The sequence below is a fragment of the Coenobita brevimanus genome, unplaced genomic scaffold (genome assembly GCF_032717465.1).
Source record: "Coenobita brevimanus isolate Jiangsu-jjx unplaced genomic scaffold, ASM3271746v2 jjx.HiC_scaffold_1980, whole genome shotgun sequence".
In the NCBI taxonomy this organism is placed as follows: domain Eukaryota; kingdom Metazoa; phylum Arthropoda; class Malacostraca; order Decapoda; family Coenobitidae; genus Coenobita; species Coenobita brevimanus.
Window position 1 is genome coordinate 35,001 of NW_027642865.1, and position 19,702 is coordinate 54,702.

At 45.9% G+C, this 19,702-nt stretch overlaps 1 protein-coding gene across 1 annotated transcript in view; it reads right to left on the reverse strand.

Annotated features, from left to right (window-relative positions):
* Positions 1 to 8,432: 8,432 nt before the first annotated feature.
* Positions 8,433 to 19,702, reverse strand: part of LOC145389722 (uncharacterized) — a 28,348-nt gene continuing 17,078 nt past the window's right edge. Inside the window, exon 6 of the mRNA XM_080264920.1 lies at positions 8,433 to 8,967. Within this exon, the coding sequence (XP_080121046.1) occupies positions 8,440 to 8,967 (528 nt within the window). The 3' untranslated portion in view covers positions 8,433 to 8,439. The remainder of the gene's footprint in view (positions 8,968 to 19,702) is intronic.

Here is a 19,702-nt window from a genome sequence, read left to right on the forward strand (position 1 = left end):
ACTGTTAGAGAATACAGTTAAATAACACTCGAGGTGGAGTATTCTGAATTAATACAGTCCAAGGTTTCTAAGCGCGTGGAGAGGTTAGAGATGATTCTCACTAAGGGAGGGTGTAAGGCACTGGGGTCTAATTATGATTATGGTAGTATGAGGCGGAGTTTACTGGTAGTGCGTTCTCTTTGTTATATTCTACTGGCAAGGGACTTTTGGTTAATTATTATTACAAACTCCACGGCTGGGATGTTTCTCTTATTACTGTGTGAGGGTTACACTGTAGCGGTCTTTCTCACTAGCCCTTAGGTTCGTGATTAACAACTCATTGTTCCGCCTTGCCACTGTTAGACTATTATCATTTCACTGTGTCTATTCTGCTTACTAACACTTGGGTCTATACTAATAATTCACTGTTCCGCCTCGTCACTGCTTTACTAAAATAATGGCACAGTCACTGTCACTATGGGTCATGGGGCGGCCAGGATGCAGCGGAGGGTCCACCCGGCTATACTTCTGCCGGGACTGGGGCACCGCCAGGGGATGCCGTGTTCAAGGATCACGGGATCACACACAGGGGCATCTGCTTTCGTCCGGGGCTGCAGGTGGGGAAGGGGCCCATACTCTCCAGGCTGGGGACAGGAATGGGGCCCTCAGGACTGGGGCCGAACAACTGCCTGAATCGTTCGTCCAGGCTCCTGACGTAGGTGGAGGTCCTCCACCGTCGAGGCGTAGGGAGTTCCCGCCTGGGCGTTATGGAGAGGGTCTGGGGTTCCCGAGGGCTGCTGCCCCCAGGGCTGGGCAGCGCCGACAGGGAGGGGCTGCGGCACTGGTCTGCATCGGGGTCCGTCAGTTGGGTCTCCTCCAGAGCCAGTTGTAGGGAGCAGAGGCCAGGGGAAGCTATAGGGCCTCTCCAATACTCCCCTACGTCCTCTGCGTTGGGGGTCGGGGAACTGGTGTCAAGCTGGGGTGGCGGGGTGGCTCTCTGCCACTACTGGCTGTGGCTTCCATGGGGCGCGGCTACAAGGTGCCAAGGCCCGGCTACTGGCCGTGGCCTGAGAGGGTGAGTAACTGCCAGCGAACCCAGGGGCACCTTTGGAGCAGCTACCGGCCATCTGACAAAGGCGGGAATGGCTACTGGCCGACTCTAGCGAGAGGGGCGTGGAGCGGCTACAGGCCGACTCAGGGGTAACACCTTCGGAGCAGCTACCGGCCGTCTGATGAAGGTGGGAGCAGCTACAGGCCGACTCCCGCAGGAGGGGTGGGGAGCGGCTACAGGCTGACTCAGGGGAAACACCTTCGGAGCGGCTACCGGCCGTCTGACGAAGGCAGGAGTGGCTACAGGCCGACTCCTGCAGGAGGGGGTTCGGAGCGGCTACCGGCAGTCGCCGGAAGGACACCTTCTGACGAAGGCAGGAGCGGCTAGAGGCCATCTCCTGATTACTCTCGGGTTGACTACTGGCCGATTCTCTTGTGAGGGGCGAGCGGCTGCAGGCCGTCTCAAATAGTAATACACCTTCTTGGCGAAGGCAGGAGCGGCTACAGGCCGACTCCTTGGGGATGCTGGCAGGAGCTGGAAAGACAGCTCCACCCCTAAGCTGGTTGGTGGAGGCTCGCCCGGAAGGTAGTGCAGGATTCCTGCTATGGCGACAGTGGGCAGGCTCTGGGTCATAGGGGCATGTGGCCCTGGCTGACTTGGGCCATTGTCGCACTGAGTCTCGGTGCGCTGCTGCTGCTCCTCCGTGGGCTCCTTGTGGGGGTGTCCGGGAGTTCACCAGGGCACTATGCTGTATTTCAGTTAGACTTCCTGCAACTAATAATATATAAACCTCTGCCCCAAGTGCTATTCATGTTGACCCGAGTAGTATCCTGCGCGATACTAATAACCCATATCTAGGCATAAGAGTTGCAATTGTCCAGTGTATCTGTATACGTGCCATCTACCCGTTCCACTGTACAACTTAGTAATACACGTGTAAGCTTGTTGCCTTGGGTTTTTGTGTCCTGCCTCTCTCCTATTTGTCTAAGCTCCGGTCTAGAAAGAGAACCCAGCTACACACTAGGCGTTAGAGGGACGGGAAGCCGACCCTTAAAACACCTAGTATTACACTTACCGTAATTAATAATGTAGTTTCTGGCCTTGCCCTTACCTGTACATTAAAAGTACAACAGTACAAGCTTCGTTCGGGTATTTTAGTAGCCTTCTCGTTAGGATTTTTATGCCAGGATTGACGTAGGTTTGGCAGAGGTCAATGAATTGTGGCCACACTCTGCAACGTCTTAGGGTTTGATTGATTGAATTTGTTTTATTATTAATTTGACTTACCAGAACCAACTTGAGATATTTTGTGATTTGACCTGGAATAATATTGATGGCTGGATTGAACTACTTACTGTTGTACAGGTATACACAGTACTTATGTAACACCAGGATTTTTATCCCACTGTTGTTCATCAGCGTAACGATGAGAAATTGGATTTCCCACCGTTGTGGTTCTGTTTAACTTACTCGTTGATAATACAAAGGGTACTCAACTTAGTCTCCCCTCAATGACTGATAAAGTATTCACCTAAGAAAAAACAAAGGGGGGGAGAGTAACTTCGACTTTGAATGATAAAGGTTAATTGCTTAAAGGATATTTCTGGTAGCGTTTGTATTTTTTTGGCCGAGTCGAGAATAAGTTAGTACCACGTGTGTTAGTCTTTCCCAAAGCGAAGGAATCTTGAACTGGAAGGGGAGTGAGTCATGCGTGAGAGGACATAATTCCCTTGGTTGGATATCAAAATTGCATATACTTTACTCTACTTTAATAATTCTATACTTGTTAAACAACAGACATTTTTGAATTACATGACCTTTAATAATATGAAAAGAGTTGTAAATTAAGTAATAGTTTAGGCGATAGTAATACAGTACTGTTACCAAGCGAAACAATTTGAATATTTAACAATGACTCCTGAGTTCATCACCTTACATTCTCGATTATCAGTTATTCTTGGGCTCGTCTATAGCCTCAAGACTGGGACATTTAATGACATGAACTGTCTTTTCGGGCTGACATAGCCTCAAACCAAAAATATTCACTCTTGTATTATTACGTCGGGCCAGTCTAAACTCATCACACAATTCACTAATATTTCATAATGACTCGGGCTTGCTTAGCCTCGAGGAACAACTCGAAATTACATTTTCTTACAACCACTAAATTCACTTCAACACTCCCAATATTCCTAACCTATTAATAAAAGAGAAAAGAAAGCAGTTGAGTTTAAATTCGCCTTTCCGTTACATGATCACATTAACTTTCAAAATTCTGTACCTTATCTACTATAAAAAAATAAAAAAAAAGGTTCACCTGATTGATTCATAATTCAGTTGGTACTACATTCAGTTATAAATCTATTCATGGATAGTGTAAGTGTGTGTGTACGTCGAGTCTATGGGCAATATCACATGATGGCCTCGTGCACGCCCCAAAGTCACGGTGTCTGTGAACTGAATCAACGTCTGTTATCCACAACGTCTGGGTAGCCAATGTCTACGTTAAGCTTTTAACAACATTACTTCATATTGTTCACGACAAGCAAGAATTAAAACAAGCAAAGGGGGGAGAAAGGAGGAATGTGTACAGCTCACCTGAATCAACGTCTGTTATCCACAACGTCTGGGTAGCCAATGTGGCTTGTCGGGCACGTAGGGACGCTACTGCTAGATCAAATGAGACTGTGTTTTTGCGATATGGTGGGGTTTAATTCTCTTCACTATTTATACAGTAGGTTACACATGACGTTAGGACTTTTGATTGAACTGGGGAAAATTTGAGATTCAATCCTTACTACATTTAAATACTAAATTTACTGCCATCCCGCCCTGAGTTTGGGGCAGCTCATGCCATCTAGTGACGGCTAAGGCAAGCAGAACTACTTGGTCCTCCCAAATTACATTATCTTTGTCTTTTTTGACTATTAATTTCACATATTTGGATTCTAGCAGCTTCATTAGTAAGCATTTCACAACAATGATACGGAAAGAATTGCATACCCATTATTATTCTATTTAAGGTTTAAACTTGGCGCCCGGCAACGACGCACCACAAGCAAGGGGAATGTTGCTCGCATCTGTTATTCGTTAACAACCAGATGGGGGGAACTCCCATAGCTCAACACTCCCAGTTACACTACCTATGCATAGATACAGAGATATATACATATAAAAATAAAGTTGTCCCTACATCGATCATTAACACATGAACTACTACTTAGAACAGGAGCCTTATAGACTAGTATTCAGATTACACTCTATCTAACTTAGAAATTACAGTACCTCTAAACATATACATGAATACTAAATCTGTGGCATTACACTTATACAACAACAGAGGCATGCAAATATGTACTGTTGTACAGGTATACACAGTACTTATACAACAACACAAGGGGCTGGCCCTTGCCAAGCTTTTACATTCATAATTTTCACGTAGGTTAATTTCACCCAAAATTATTCCTGTTGCACTTTTCAACTTAAGGCTTCTATGCAGAAATTAATGTCCTTTGTATTACTTATGAGTACAATATTGTAAGGCAGAATATTACATGTGCTTTGTATTACTTATGAGTACAATATTGTAAGGCAGAATATTACATGTCCTTTGTATTACTTATGAGTACAATATTGTAAGGCAGAATATTACATGTCCTTTGTATTACTTATGAGTACAATATTGTAAGGCAGAATATTACATGTCCTTTGTATTACTTATGAGTACAATATTGTAAGGCAGAATATTACATGTACACTGCTTTATTTCTTGTTTAGGCTCTGATGATGGTAGAAGTATTGTAGCGAAACGTTAGCCAATAAAGAGCCAGATGTATGTACAGTGGTCAGCACAAATTGGCTGCAAGCCTGCTGGTGTGATGTGGCTGGTTTGGTCTGGCAACGGTGTATGGCAACTAGTTGCCACATAAGCTTTGTTTACGCTCTTAAGACGTGTTGGTAAGAATTACTACTGTACATCGGCCACAGTGCAATATTCTTTAGATTGGATTAGAAAAATAATGTGCTAAAGATGACCCAAGAATGTTGTGGAATGGTGACACTTCCGCTCTCTCCCTGTACTCCTGCCGATGCCCCTCCCCAGCCTACCTCTCACCACACCTCCCTCCCTGCTCTCCTTCATGTCTTCTCCCCTCTCTGCCCACCCTGTCTAGCTTATATTATCCACGGCGCTAATCCACGCAATAAACCCCACTCTTCTCTGTTTCTTGTCTCTTCCTGTAACTTTTTGTTTCTCTACATTGGTGAGATTCTTGCCAGGCCACAGTCGTTTTCTGCCACTCAGTACTTCAAACATGATGAAGCAATTCCAAACATTAGGCTTCAGATACTGCTTCATGAATCAGTGAACAGTAGCAAGAAAATGGCAACATTTGGCGTGCAAAGAGACAGAGACAAATAGCAGCAATGGCCACCAATGTAGCTTTAATTCCGCCTACTGAAATAATACCCACACACCGCCAGGCTCACTCAAAAAAAAAAAAAAAAAAAAAAAAAAAAAAAAAAAGTAAGGAATCCGTGGCAGGAAGGAGAGCTGGTAGGTGTGTGTATGTAGCGGCTTTTGGTGGTGACAAGGGCTGGAGAAAAGCCTGACAACTTGAATACAAGGAGTGGGAAGGAGACAGGGAGGGTGAGAATGGCATTGGAACAGGAAGGACTATTGCTAATTAGCCTTGGATACAGTTAGTTGGCTTAAAGTATTGCCAGCAATGGAGAACAGGACGGCCTGGGTTTAGTAAACAGGCCAGACAATTACCAGGCACCAGTCGGGTTAGTGCCGTGGCTAAAGGAATGAAGGTAGAGAGGGTGGGCAGAGGAGAAAGTGGAGAGACATGAACGTGGGTGGGAGGTAGCAGGGAGAGGAGGGGTGGAGGGACATCAGGAGTAAGGAGGAGAAAGGGGAAGGCAGCTTAGACACAATTATAATGACCAGTGACACAATATTAGGCTGGTACGTCGTTCCATAACATGGTTGGGTCAACTCTTGCACTTTTTTACACTAATCCAATACCATATACAGAATATTGGACTCTAGGCGGTCTCTAGTAGCCTTTCTTCCAAACACGTCTTTAAAGTGTATCAAAGTCTATGTGGCAACTACTGCCCTTACACTGTTGCCAGACAAAAGCACGCACATCACACGAGTGGCCTTGCAGCGAATTTATGCTGACGACTGTACAAGCCCTGCTGATTACCTTGCTGCAGTATATATATATATATATATATATATATATATATATATATATATATATATATATATATATATATATATATATATATATATATATATATATATATATATATATATATATCTATATATATATTCTCTCTCTCTCTCTCTATATATATATATATAGCCTTTAAAAACGAAACGAAACGAATATACAGGGTGTTTCAAAAAACGTGTTCATAAATATGAGGACATATTCATCAGACAAAACTAAGACTATATTACTCTGTAACGTTTTGGCTGAGTAGTTGTAATTTGGGAGATATTACACGTTTAAAGTTATCGATAGATAGAAAATATAAAAGTCTCGGGAGTGAAAACGACAATGTCATAGGTAAGCCAGGGCAGGAAGGCCAGGCCAACACGTGCTACTGCGGTTAGACTAGTGGTTCGGCCTGGCTACACCAATTGCAATGCTGCAACCTTGACGCCAGTAGTAGTAGTAGTAGTAGTAGTAGTACTGCGGTTAGACTAGTGGTTTGGCCTGGCTACACCAATTGCAATGCTGCAACCTTGACGCCAGTAGTAGTAGTAGTAGTAGTAGTAGTACTGCGGTTAGACTAGTGGTTCGGCCTGGCTACACCAATTGCAATGCTGCAACCTTGACGCCAGTAGTAGTAGTAGTAGTAGTAGTAGTACTGCGGTTAGACTAGTGGTTCGGCCTGGCTACACCAATTGCAATGCTGCAACCTTGACGCCAGTAGTAGTAGTAGTAGTAGTAGTACTGCGGTTAGACTAGTGGTTCGGCCTGGCTACACCAATTGCAATGCTGCAACCTTGACGCCAGTAGTAGTAGTAGTGGTAGTAGTAGTACTGCGGTTAGACTAGTGGTTCGGCCTGGCTACACCAATTGCAATGCTGCAACCTTGACGCCAGTAGTAGTAGTAGTAGTAGTAGTACTGCGGTTAGACTAGTGGTTCGGCCTGGCTACACCAATTGCAATGCTGCAACCTTGACGCCAGTAGTAGTAGTAGTGGTAGTAGTAGTACTGCGGTTAGACTAGTGGTTCGGCCTGGCTACACCAATTGCAATGCTGCAACCTTGACGCCAGTAGTAGTAGTAGTAGTAGTAGTACTGCGGTTAGACTAGTGGTTCGGCCTGGCTACACTACTACTGGCGTCAAGGTTGCAGCATTGCAATTGGTGTAGCCAGGCCGAACCACTAGTCTAACCGCAGTACTACTACTACTACTACTACTACTGGCGTCAAGGTTGCAGCATTGCAATTGGTGTAGCCAGGCCGAACCACTAGTCTAACCGCAGTAGCACGTGTTGGCCTGGCCTTCCTGCCCTGGCTTACCTATGACATTGTCGTTTTCACTCCCGAGACTTTTATATTTTCTATCTATCGATAACTTTAAACGTGTAATATCTCCCAAATTACAACTACTCAGCCAAAACGTTACAGAGTAATATAGTCTTAGTTTTGTCTGATGAATATGTCCTCATATTTATGAACACGTTTTTTGAAACACGCTGTATAGAGATAGATAGATAGATAGATAAAAGAACATATATGGTAAAAACATTTGAATTAACCGCTGTGTTCATAAGTGCAGCCAGACAACGTTGGTTTGTTGGATCATTATTATTACTAATTATGAACACTATCGTCATTATTATTATTATTATTATTAGTTTAGACCCAGAGAGAGAGAGAGAGAGAGAGAGAGAGAGAGAGAGAGAGAGAGAGAGAGCCGCAGCACTATGTGTACTGTACTACCCTTATGTGTACTGTACTACCCTTATGTGTACTGTACTACCTTTATGTGTACTGTACTACCCTTATGTGTACTGTACTACCCTTATGTGTACTGTACTACCCTTATGTGTACTGTACTACCTTTATGTGTACTGTACTACCCTTATGTGTACTGTACTACCCTTATGTGTACTGTACTACCCTTATGTGTACTGTACTATCCATGTGTGCAGCAGCTAAATAAAATGTACTGCAATAATGTGTACTGTAGTACAAGAGGGTAGTACAGCATAGTATAGTAGTCATGGGAGTAGTACAGTACATTACAGGGTAGTACAATGCTGTACATGGGGTAGTACAGCACCATATAGTAATCATGGTAGTACATACATGAGGATGTACAATGTAATACAATTATCATGAAGGATGTACATTAGAGTACACTGATGTAGTAGAGTAACTATTGGTTGAGCACAATACCACAGTCCACCACAGTGACCTGTGTGATGTCACTGTGGTTGGCTGCTGCCCTCACCACCTCCAGCCCGCTGACCACCTCACCAAAGACAGTAGGTAACAGCAGGGAAGCAATGAACCTCCCGCCACCTTCACAGCCCCTGGTGTTGATGCCAAACTGGGCAGCCTTGGCAGCATCATCATACACCCACCTCACGTCCCCCGCCCTGCGTGACTCCCGGTACTGCCCACCACTGATGTCTATTATCCGTGCCCCTCCTGCCCCTCCCTTCCCTTCGTAGTCCCCACCCACCACACACTCCCACGGCATGCCCTTGTACCCCACGTGGTGTAATTTAGTGTTGCGGTATGAGACGCCGGTCTGGCCGGTACACAGCAGCACAAACTGCCGTGCTGCAGGCGTGTTGGGACTCAGCCGGATGTGGACCCGCCCTCTTGTTGACCCCCCCCATCCCAGGTCCAGGTGGACCAGGGTGGAGGAGGGGTCCATGGCCCCCACCACCTCACTCACCTGCACAACACAACAAGGTCAGTCACGGAGGCAGAGACAGGAAGGAAGAGGAGGGAGGGAGGAAAGAAGGAGAAGTGTATGCCATCATCATCATCATGACCACCGCCGCCGCCATCACCACCACCACACCACCATCATCATCATCATCACCATGACCACCGCCGCCGCCATCACCACCACCACACCACCATCATCATGACCACCGCCGCCGCCATCACCACCACCACCACCACCATCATCATGACCACCGCCGCCGCCATCACCACCACCACCACACCACCATCATCATCATCACCACCGCCGCCGCCATCACCACCACCACACCACCATCATCATGACCACCGCCGCCGCCATCACCACCACCAACCACCATCATCATCATGACCACCGCCGCCGCCATCACCACCACCACACCACCATCATCATCATCATCACCATGACCACCGCCGCCGCCATCACCACCATCATCATCATCATCACCATGACCACCGCCGCCGCCATCACCACCATCATCATCATCATCACCATGACCACCGCCGCCGCATCACCACCACCACACCACCATCATCATCATCATTATCACCACCATCATCATCATCATCATGACCACCGCCGCCGCCATCACCACCACCACCCCACCATCATCATCATCATCACCATGACCACCGCCGCCGCCATCACCACCACCACCACCACCATCATCATCATCATCACCATGACCACCGCCGCCGCATCACCACCACCACCACCACCATCATCATCATCATCATCATCACCACCGCCGCCGCATCACCACCACCACCACCACCATCATCATCACCGCACCGCCACCGCCATCACCACCACCACACCACCACCATCATCATCATCACCATGACCACCGCCGCCGCATCACCACCACCACCACTACCATCATCATCATCATTATCATCACCATCATCATCATCATCATGACCACCGCCGCCGCATCACCACCACCACCACAACCACCACCACCATCATCATCATCATCATCATCACCGTCATCATCATCATCATGACCACCGCCGCCCCATCACCACCACAACCACCACCACCATCATTATCATCATCACCACCACTGCCGCGATCATCATCATCATCACCATCATCATTATCATCATCATCACCACCACCATCATCATCATTATGATCATCAAAAACCACCACCACCACCATCAATATCATCATCATCATCATCATCATTATATCATCATTAAAGCCACCACCACCACCACCACCATCAATATCATCATCATCATCATCATCATTATCATCATCATTATATCATCATTAAAGCCACAACCACCATCATCATTATCATCCACGCTTGCCATCTTCCAACTCACTGTACATACAGAATGCCTTCTCCACCACCACCATCATCACCACCACCACCACCATCATCACCACCACCATCATCACCATCATCATCACCACCATCATCATCACCACCACCACCATCATCACCACCACCATCATCACCATCATAATCACCCTCATCATTATCATCATTATCATCACCATCACCATGACCACCACCATCACCATCATCATCATCATGACCATCACCATCATCACCATCACTATCATCATCATCATCAACATAATCATCACCACCAACACCACCGCCATCATCATCGTCATCACTATCATCATCATCATCATCATTATCATCATCATCATCACCACCATCATCATCATCATCGTCACCACCACCACCACCACCACCATCATCATCATCATCATCATCATCCACGCCTGCCATCTTCCAACTCACTCACAGGACATACACAATGCCTTCTCCACCACCACCACCACCACCACCATCATCATCATCATCATCATCCACGCCTGCCATCTTCCAACTCACTCACAGGACATACACAATGCCTTCTCCACATCCTGTCATGTTGACCAATAAAGAAGCTAAATAGGTTTGATGTAAAACTGCGTCCACTCAGACGAGATGCCACACAAGTCTTTGCAATGACAGTAATAGCCCATTTATCCGACGTAATAGCCAAAGGCATGGCCGCCCACCATTAGCAGTTCTTTACCTCCAAACCAATACACTGTGTTAAGTTGATAGCAAACTTTATGCCTAATATTAAAAAATTATATATAATTCATTTTTTATTCCCTGAGTTCGATAAATGAAGAACATATATATATATATTATTTTTAATGCAAGGAAGAAGGAACCAAAGGCCACGAGCCCGCACACCGTTTCTTCCAAGAAAAAAAGCAAAATACAAATGAGAGCCAAATTTAAGATCCGTTCATTTCGAGATGCCTGGACACAGTTTCTATCTATCTATTGCCAGACGCCATAATCCCGTAAGAAGGTGGCCGTTTGACTTTGAGATATTTGTTTTACGGGGAGGGGCACTAACCCTCCACCAACTCACTTGTTGACACGTAGGGAGCACGTATGGTTTGGTTATATGGTTACCACCCAGCGCTGTAAATGGTTTCTTGGCTTACAGGAAACCATTTGGCTTGTCACTCAATGTAAAGCCACCTGTAAAGGAAAGACAAGCAATAAGAAGTGACAGGAAAGATGGGAGAAATAGGAAGAGAGGAGGACAGGCACAGAAAACGAATGATAAAGGTTAAGGAAGAAGTTGGCAGCACTACATCAAGTGAGTGGATGATGGTCACCATCACCTACCACTGTGTGTTTGAAAAACAGGAGATCACCGGAAGTAGGAAATACAGACAGAGGGAGACAGTTCCAGAGCTGACCTGTTGCATAAATGAAGGACTGGGAGTAACGGTTAACTCTTGCATTAGAGAGTTGGACAGAAAAGGGATGAGAGTTTGCTGCTAGACGGGTGTTACGCACCCGTCGTAGAGGTGGAGGGATGCAAGCAGACAGTTCAGAGGAGCAGTGACCATTGAAGTAGTGATAGAAAAGAGATAAAGAGGCAACAGTGCGGCGAAGAGGTGAAGATGGATGATAGAGGTTGAAGGAAGCCAGTAAGAGTAGCAGTGACCATTGAAGTAGCGATAGAAAAGAGATAAAGATGCAACAGTGCGGCGAAGAGACAGAGGTTGAAGGGTGCCAGTAAGAGGAGGAGAGTTAATGAAATGAAAAGCCTTTGACTCCACCCTATTGAGAAGAGCTGTATGTAGGGAGCCTCCCCACACATGAGAGTTGTACTCTACACAGGGGTGAATAAAACCCCTGCATTAGTCTACAACTGTGCAGGTGCAAAGAAGGTACGGGGTCGGCTTAGCACACCTAATCTCTTGGAAGCAAATTTTACCAGAGATGTAATATGATCTTTCCAAGAAAAGTCCCGAGTGAATGAAATCCCAAGCATGTTCAAGGATGATGCAGGATTGAGCTGGATATTATTAAACACTAGTGGCTACTCCTGTAGAAGATTTTGTCAGGTTGATAGGTGTAAAAACTGAGTCTTAGATGCATTAAAAACAAGATTATTTTTACCCCAGTCAGAGATACGAGCCAAGTCAGACATTAGGTGTGCCACAGCACACGTGGCGTCACAAGAACACTATGCCTGAGAGGAAAACTCTGATTTCATATTTGGATTTACCATCAAAAAGTACAGCCATTTAGGGCAGCCATCAATTGCCTTGGACAAACTTGTTGTTATTATTATTTTCAGGATTTGCCAAGACTGATATGGAGGAGAAACATAAGACAGTTGTAGTACTGAGTTTGAACGAGGTGAAGATGGATGATAGAGAAGTTGAACAAGGTGATAGAAGTTGAACGAGGTGAAGCAAAGATGTGGCCAACGCGTATGAAACCTGATGTAGCTGCTGCCATCATACGTGTACTTGACATCCTCCAAGGTGATGTAGCTGCTGCCATCATACGTGTACTTGACATCCTCCAAGGTGATGTAGCTGCTGCCATCATACGTGTACTTGACATCCTCCAAGGTGATGTAGCTGCTGCCATCATACGTGTACTTGACATCCTCCAAGGTGAGACTTAACTTCTCTTTGACACATTGCTAAATAGGACTCTTGTTAGCTCAAAACCCAAGTTCATTTTATGGGCAAAAAATTGAGTACAGTTGGTATAATGACGACAAGTTTATCTATCTGTCTGTTAATCTATTGCCAGACGCCTTAATCCTGTAAGGGGTGGCCACAAACAAAGTGCCTTCATGTCGCCCTATCCCCTGCCATGTCACTGCCCTCTCCCAGCTCACACCCCAAACAAATCGCCTCCAAGTCACCCTATCCCCTGTCATTTCGCTGCCCTCCCCCCAGGTCAATAAAAAAATGGTGGTGTAATTTAGCCGTGCTTCTTGGCCTGTACTGTATACCTGTGGGTGAATGTCTTTTCCGTGATAATTGTGTAGTTACCAAGTGTTTAGCTACATTTGACTGATGCAAGTACCTGCCAGGGTTGATGACAGCCAAGCATGTACTGTACTTTGGTGTAGAAGTGGACTGACTTAGCATTACTACTGAATCCACACACTTTGTATTGTTTATAAAGGCTCCAGCAGCAATGCCTCAGCCTTGGTCACCTAATGGCACCTCTACACGCTGCTCAATCTCTGGCAGCCTTCCTGTTCACTCCCTTACCCCTAATGTCACACTGTCAGTACTGTATCATTTATAAAGGCTCCAACCTGCTTCAGTTCATCTGTCTTGGTCACCTAATGGCGGCTCTCCACCCAGCTCGATCTCTGGCAGCCTTCCTGTTCACTCCCTTACCCCTGATGTCACACTGTCAGTACTGTATCATTTATAAAGATTCCAACCTGCTTCCATGCGTCAGCCTTGGTCACATAATGGCGGCTCTCCACCCAGCTCGATCTCTGGCAGCCTCCCTATGGACCTTTACCCCTGATGTCACACTCTCAGTATTTATCATTTATAAAGGCTCTAACCTGCTTCAATGCGTCTACCTTGGGCACTTGATGGTGGCTCTCAATGCAGCTCGATCTCTGGCAGCCTCCCTATTCAGTCCCTTATCCCTGCCATATTTCTATTAAGCTTTTAACACTGTTGGCCAACTTAAGGTAAAATAAGATAGATAACAAAGACGCAGTAGGTTAAATAGCTACAGAAGATGTGTTAGGAACCTCTTAAGCTAGACTCATTTTACTCTAACCTGGCCTAAAATTGCCATCTTTCCATCTTGAATACTGACAATAAATTAATGGTAGATGATGCTAGTCACAAAGAAGTGCTATGGAAAGGATGTAGAGCCATAGTATTGTCTTTTTATGATGCTAGTCACAAAGAAGTGCTATGGAAAGGATGTAGGGCCATAGTATTGTCTTTTTATGATGCTAGTCACAAAGAAGTGCTAGGGAAAGGATGTAGGGCCATAGTATTGTCTCATTCTGCCACTGAACTAAGAAACAAGCTGAAAAACTGTGAAAATCTTGGCCAAGTTAGAGTGAAAAGAGTATAGTAATATTGGTAGTATCCAATGTTTTGCTACCTACTGCCAGACCCCTTAATCCCGTAAGGGGTGGCCACAAACAAATCACCATCTTCTCCCTGTCTGCCGCCATTCTATTGCCCTCCCCCCAGCTTACACCCCCTCTAATGTACATACCTCTCTACTCTATCCCTCCATCTCATCTTCAGCCTCTTCCCCCTCCACCTTACTAAGATACTCTTCTCGTTAGTCTCTCGCAAACTGATATATATTCTGAGGCTATGGCAATATACTGAAACTGAAAATGGTTGGAGTAAAGACGCTGAAAGAGGTGAAGACATGGCCGATAATGAGAAGTTGAACGAGGAGCAAAGGTGTGGACAACCAGTGGCAAACAGCTTGATGTAACTGCTGTCGTCAGCGGTGTTAGTCAGCCTTCACGGTAAGACCAACTTTCTTTTTACTATAATTGACACGTTGCTTTGAAAAGAAGCTTTATCACCTTAACCCGCCCCGTCCCGACGACGTATGGGTACGTCACCACGATTTGCATTTGCCAGTCCCGGCGACGTACCAGTACGTCGTGCAATTGCAAGGTACCTAATTTGCACAATTTTCAATTTTCGCACGTGATTTTCGTATGTATACACACGGGACACTCCTTCCTCTATTTCTGTACAAGATACTAAGTAGGGACAATGTCTTGCACTGCATAACATCCCCCTCCCCCCTCACGCTCATTGTCTTGGCAAAGGACCTGTTATCAGTTGACCTGGCTAGTAAAGTTATTCAGGGCCAGAGTGATTCCTCAATCAATGACAATGTGGAGGACAATGTTTTACATAGAATTAGAAGAAGACACAGCCAGAAATAATCATCAGGTAGTGTGGCAAAAAGAGGTCAGGTATGGTGATTAGTTCGTGAGTGAAACAATGCTTATAATGCCTTTATTACTGCTTGAAAAACCAATATACTGTCATATACTACATATACATTCGTAATACCAAGTAAATAAATAAATACCGTTTATGAGTGTGGATAAAATAGTTACTCCTCCCATAGAACTCGCTTTTCTCTCTTTCTTTTGTGCCAGCATGACAAAGAAAACCCACTCAGGTAAAGAGGAACTCCTACCTGGATTGGGCACTTTAAACCTCAGGTGAGCGATTTCTCTATGAATTTTCGATGTTTCTCACCAAAAGCGAAGGTTTTAGCCAAAAAAAAAAATTTCGAAAATACCTCGGGACTGGGGGATGTCGGAGGTCCGGAAAACCTCGGGACGTGACGGGTTAAAACCCAAGTTAATTTAAGGGTGAACAATGGAGATAGTATATGACAAGCCTTTCCTGGCCCCATAAAGTTGGTCTGAGGTGCTGGGCTGGAGTCTTCCTCTAATTTGCCTCAACATAACCAGTTCTGGATTACTTAGTCAAAAGGATCAAAGCAAATGACTCCATACTTGTACAAAAAATACCCACTGAGGTTGTTCAGTGCCCACTGAGGTTGTTCAGTGCCCACTGAGGTTGTTCAGTGCCCACTGAGGTTGTTCATGGTACAGCTGATGCTTTGTGTACACTGACAGGTTGTTGTGGGATCAGCCCCAGTCTTTCTGGTCAGACCCATCAACCACAGGCAAGTAACCACCCCTGTAGGGTTATCACATCCAGTGTACTGGTGTTCACTTGTGGCTGATAGTGCCTCACCACAGCCAGACACTGGGAAAAGTGTGGTTTGGTTTATGGGTGGATGCCACATTTGCATCTCCACCCATTTAACGGGCACTGTAGTTGGCTGCACTTGACCCCATGGTGTGGTTATATGGTTACCACCCAGCACTGTAAATGGTTTACTGGGTTACAGGGAACCATTAGATAAACACAAGCAAAACTTCTTCCACCTGCTGGGCACAAAAACTAATGCCATTAAGATGTGTAACACTGAATCTGTGCAGGTACTTTAATAATAATTTTCAGTTTAGTTATTCATGGCAGTCAGTGGCATAAAATACACAGGTGGCTTTCAATGTACTATGCTAACTCATAAGGGGGTCAACAGGCTGATCCTGACTGCTGCCGAGGAGCACCGGGACATACTGCCAAGCCTCACCCAGGCTGAGTGAGGCATGTGAGGCACAAGGGGACACACCGCCTAATCCTTACCCCGCTGGAGTTTCAAAACCTCTTGCGGGTCTTGCACCACAGTGTGCTTTGAGCTACACTTCTGACAAAGGGAGACCTCTACCTCACCCACACAAGCAGTGCGGTCTGAGTGGGGCTCAAACTCAGGGCACTTGAATTGGGAGTCCAGTGCTCTATCAACCACACCACCATGTGTATACTTGTGGGTGAATTTCCTGCCACATTTCACTGATGGAAGTACAGTAATCCCTCGATTATCCGACGTAATACACGCCAAAAGGCATGTCCACAGAAATGGATCCGTCCGGATAATGGACTTCTCCCTGGCCACCCCCTCTTCACACACATAACCTAACTTTGAAAGCCAGTGTAAAAGGACACTATAGTACATCGTACAACACTTATTCCTGGTGTTTAACACTACTCTGTCTAGTCAAGCAGACCTATAAACCACAGCCAAGCAATTACCAAGGTTAAGTAAACCCATCAACCACACACAAGCAATCACCACTGCAGAGCCATACCCTTCAGTGAGCAGATGAAAAAAGGCATGAAAAACGGCTACACAAGAAAAATGCAATGGGCACACAAAACATAATGGTAGAATGGAACAACATCATTGTAAAACAGAATCAATCATAGTACAGTACAGAAATCTAGAATAAAATCAAGGTGAACACCCATGATTCCTGGCAGGGTGTCGTGCTGAATAACCCACTAGCTCCTTGACTCTGTTGCACTGCGACTGGCAATTCTGTTGCACTGCACTGTACATCCAATGTGGTCTAGTGGGGTACCCTGATGCACTGCACTGTACCCTGATGCACTGCACTGTACATCCTGATGACCTTAGTTGCAGTCAGAGTCAACAAGGAGCTTCAGCAGTTGGTCCAGGGGAGCAACTGTGGTATGTGGTGATGAACTGCCAACTTCAGGTAACTCAGAAGACAACTGCAAACTCACGTCCAGGGGAGACACAATGGCTGACGATGTGCTGGGTTCTGGTTCCGTCGATGAAGATGTGGTTTGACGCTGTGATGGTGGCAGAGCAGAGGTGGACTGGGCAGGGGTCAGAGGCCTGAAAATGGAGTCGATCATGGACTGGCAATAGGAATGATGATTCAGGTGTCGGATGACTCTCTGCCACACAGAACGCCGATCCTCCACAAGGTGAAAAGGCACCATCTCTCTGTCACATTCCAGGTGCTCAGCATACTCATGCACCTGCTCAAGACGTGCTCGTAATGTGCTCAGGTGGGGGATGGCTGGAATAATGTAGTTCTCTGGGTCATCCTTGTCATTCTTGTCACTCTCTTCTGGTCGGGCAGCAGCAACAGAAGTGGCAGTCTCGACATCAGACATAAACTGAAAGCCAGAATTGCCCCCATCCTCATCTAACCACTCCCACACGTCATCAACATCCACAGCCTCACCTGCGTTACAAAGCCAAGTGTGGAAGTCATCCTTGTCAAAGCCCAGAAAGTCGTGTCTGTTCTCATGTCCCTGAGGGAGACAAGACCAACCACTTTCTAGGGTTTTCACAGAGACTTCCTTCCATGCACTTGCTCAGCTGAACACTGCAGACTTAAGGCTGTAGCACCGCATGTTTTCTACTGTCCTCTGCCCTCGTGTGTCCAGCCCCTGACTACTTGTCCTCGTCCTCAAGAACAACCATCACCTCGTTCATGAATCTCCATCGCTACAGCCTCTTCGTGGCCACGGTAACAGCCTGGTCAATCAGTTGAATCAGAGCAGTGGTATTAGGTGTTAAAAACAAGCACCTAATGTGACCGTCATCTGCAACCAATTCCTTCTGGGAGGGATGCATGGGAACATTGTCCAGTAGAAGAGCCTTTACCAGGTCACAATGGATTCCAAGTTCCTTTGTTTGATAACGGATGACCTCCTTGACAAAATGCCTGTTGAACCAATCTGTGAAGATCTTGGAGGTAAACCAGGCCTTCACAGAATGGTACCACACAACAGGAAGGACATCCATTAGCCCACAAAGGCAAAAGGGCTGCTGTGCCTGACCAACAATAATGGGCGTCAGCCAGTGCACCCTGTTAGCACCGGCACAAAGTAAAACAGATACCCGTTGCTTAGACAACTTGTGGTCAGGTACATGCTTCTCCTTCTCATCTACCAGAGTGTTTGTAGGCACTGAGTGGTGGAAGAGGCCAGTTTTGTCAGTATTATAGATCTGACCAGAAGCGAGACCCTTCTCAATCATGTCTACAGTAACAGTATCTGATGAAATTCCTCTACCCCCTCTTCACTGGCGTCAACAGCTTTGACACTGGTTGTACGATTTGTAAGGCCATGTTGAAGCTTGACCCTGAACTATCAACCTTCAGATGCCTTGAAGTCAGGGACATTGTGAAGGTGGGGAATCTTCCCAACAGCGCCTTTCAACTTGGTACCATGCACTTGCACTCCTGCAGTCCATTGCTGGCAGTACCAGATCTATATCGAATGGTTGACACTGGCATGCTGAGGATGCCCATAGCCTTCCGTATGGCACTGCGTCTGTTGCTCTTGCCAAAGTCTGCTGTGTACTAGGTTAGTTTGTCACGGGATTTCCTAATGTCATGCAGGGTTCAGCGGACCAGGTCGTACTTCTTTAAGATGCTAGGAGTCAACCATCCCGCATCAATCTTACCGAGGATCTCTTGCTTTTTCTCCAAAGTCATCACTACCCTCTTCCTTTTCTGTGGCGGAAGGGCCATCATTACACACCCTAGGAAGAGGCATGCAAGGAATAGCAAGGCCTGAAGCAGGTAGAGAACAACCACAAAAGCCACCACGTGTGCTGCCATAACAACAATACAAAAGAGGAGCTGTTCACTACACGGTCAACGTGTGGGAACTGGGAAGGGCCGAGGGGGTCTCTACCGGACACTGGGTGAACTACCCAGCCAGACAGCGTGGCGCCACTGGGCTATTCCCATCCAACCCGGAAAAAATGTTCTTGCAGCCATAATTTCCACCTGGATGCAAGCATTTTATCTGGATAAAATGGAAAAATGTACAGTTGGAGAAGATTAAAGTGCAACCAAATATGCTGGTGTGTGGCGATATCTGGCAGCTGCTCCCTAGTAAACACTCGTATTTTTTCAATGGATTACACAGAACCTACAACCTTTGTAAGGATGCACGTGATTGGCTGAAGCGTTAAGTATCGGAACAAATGTAT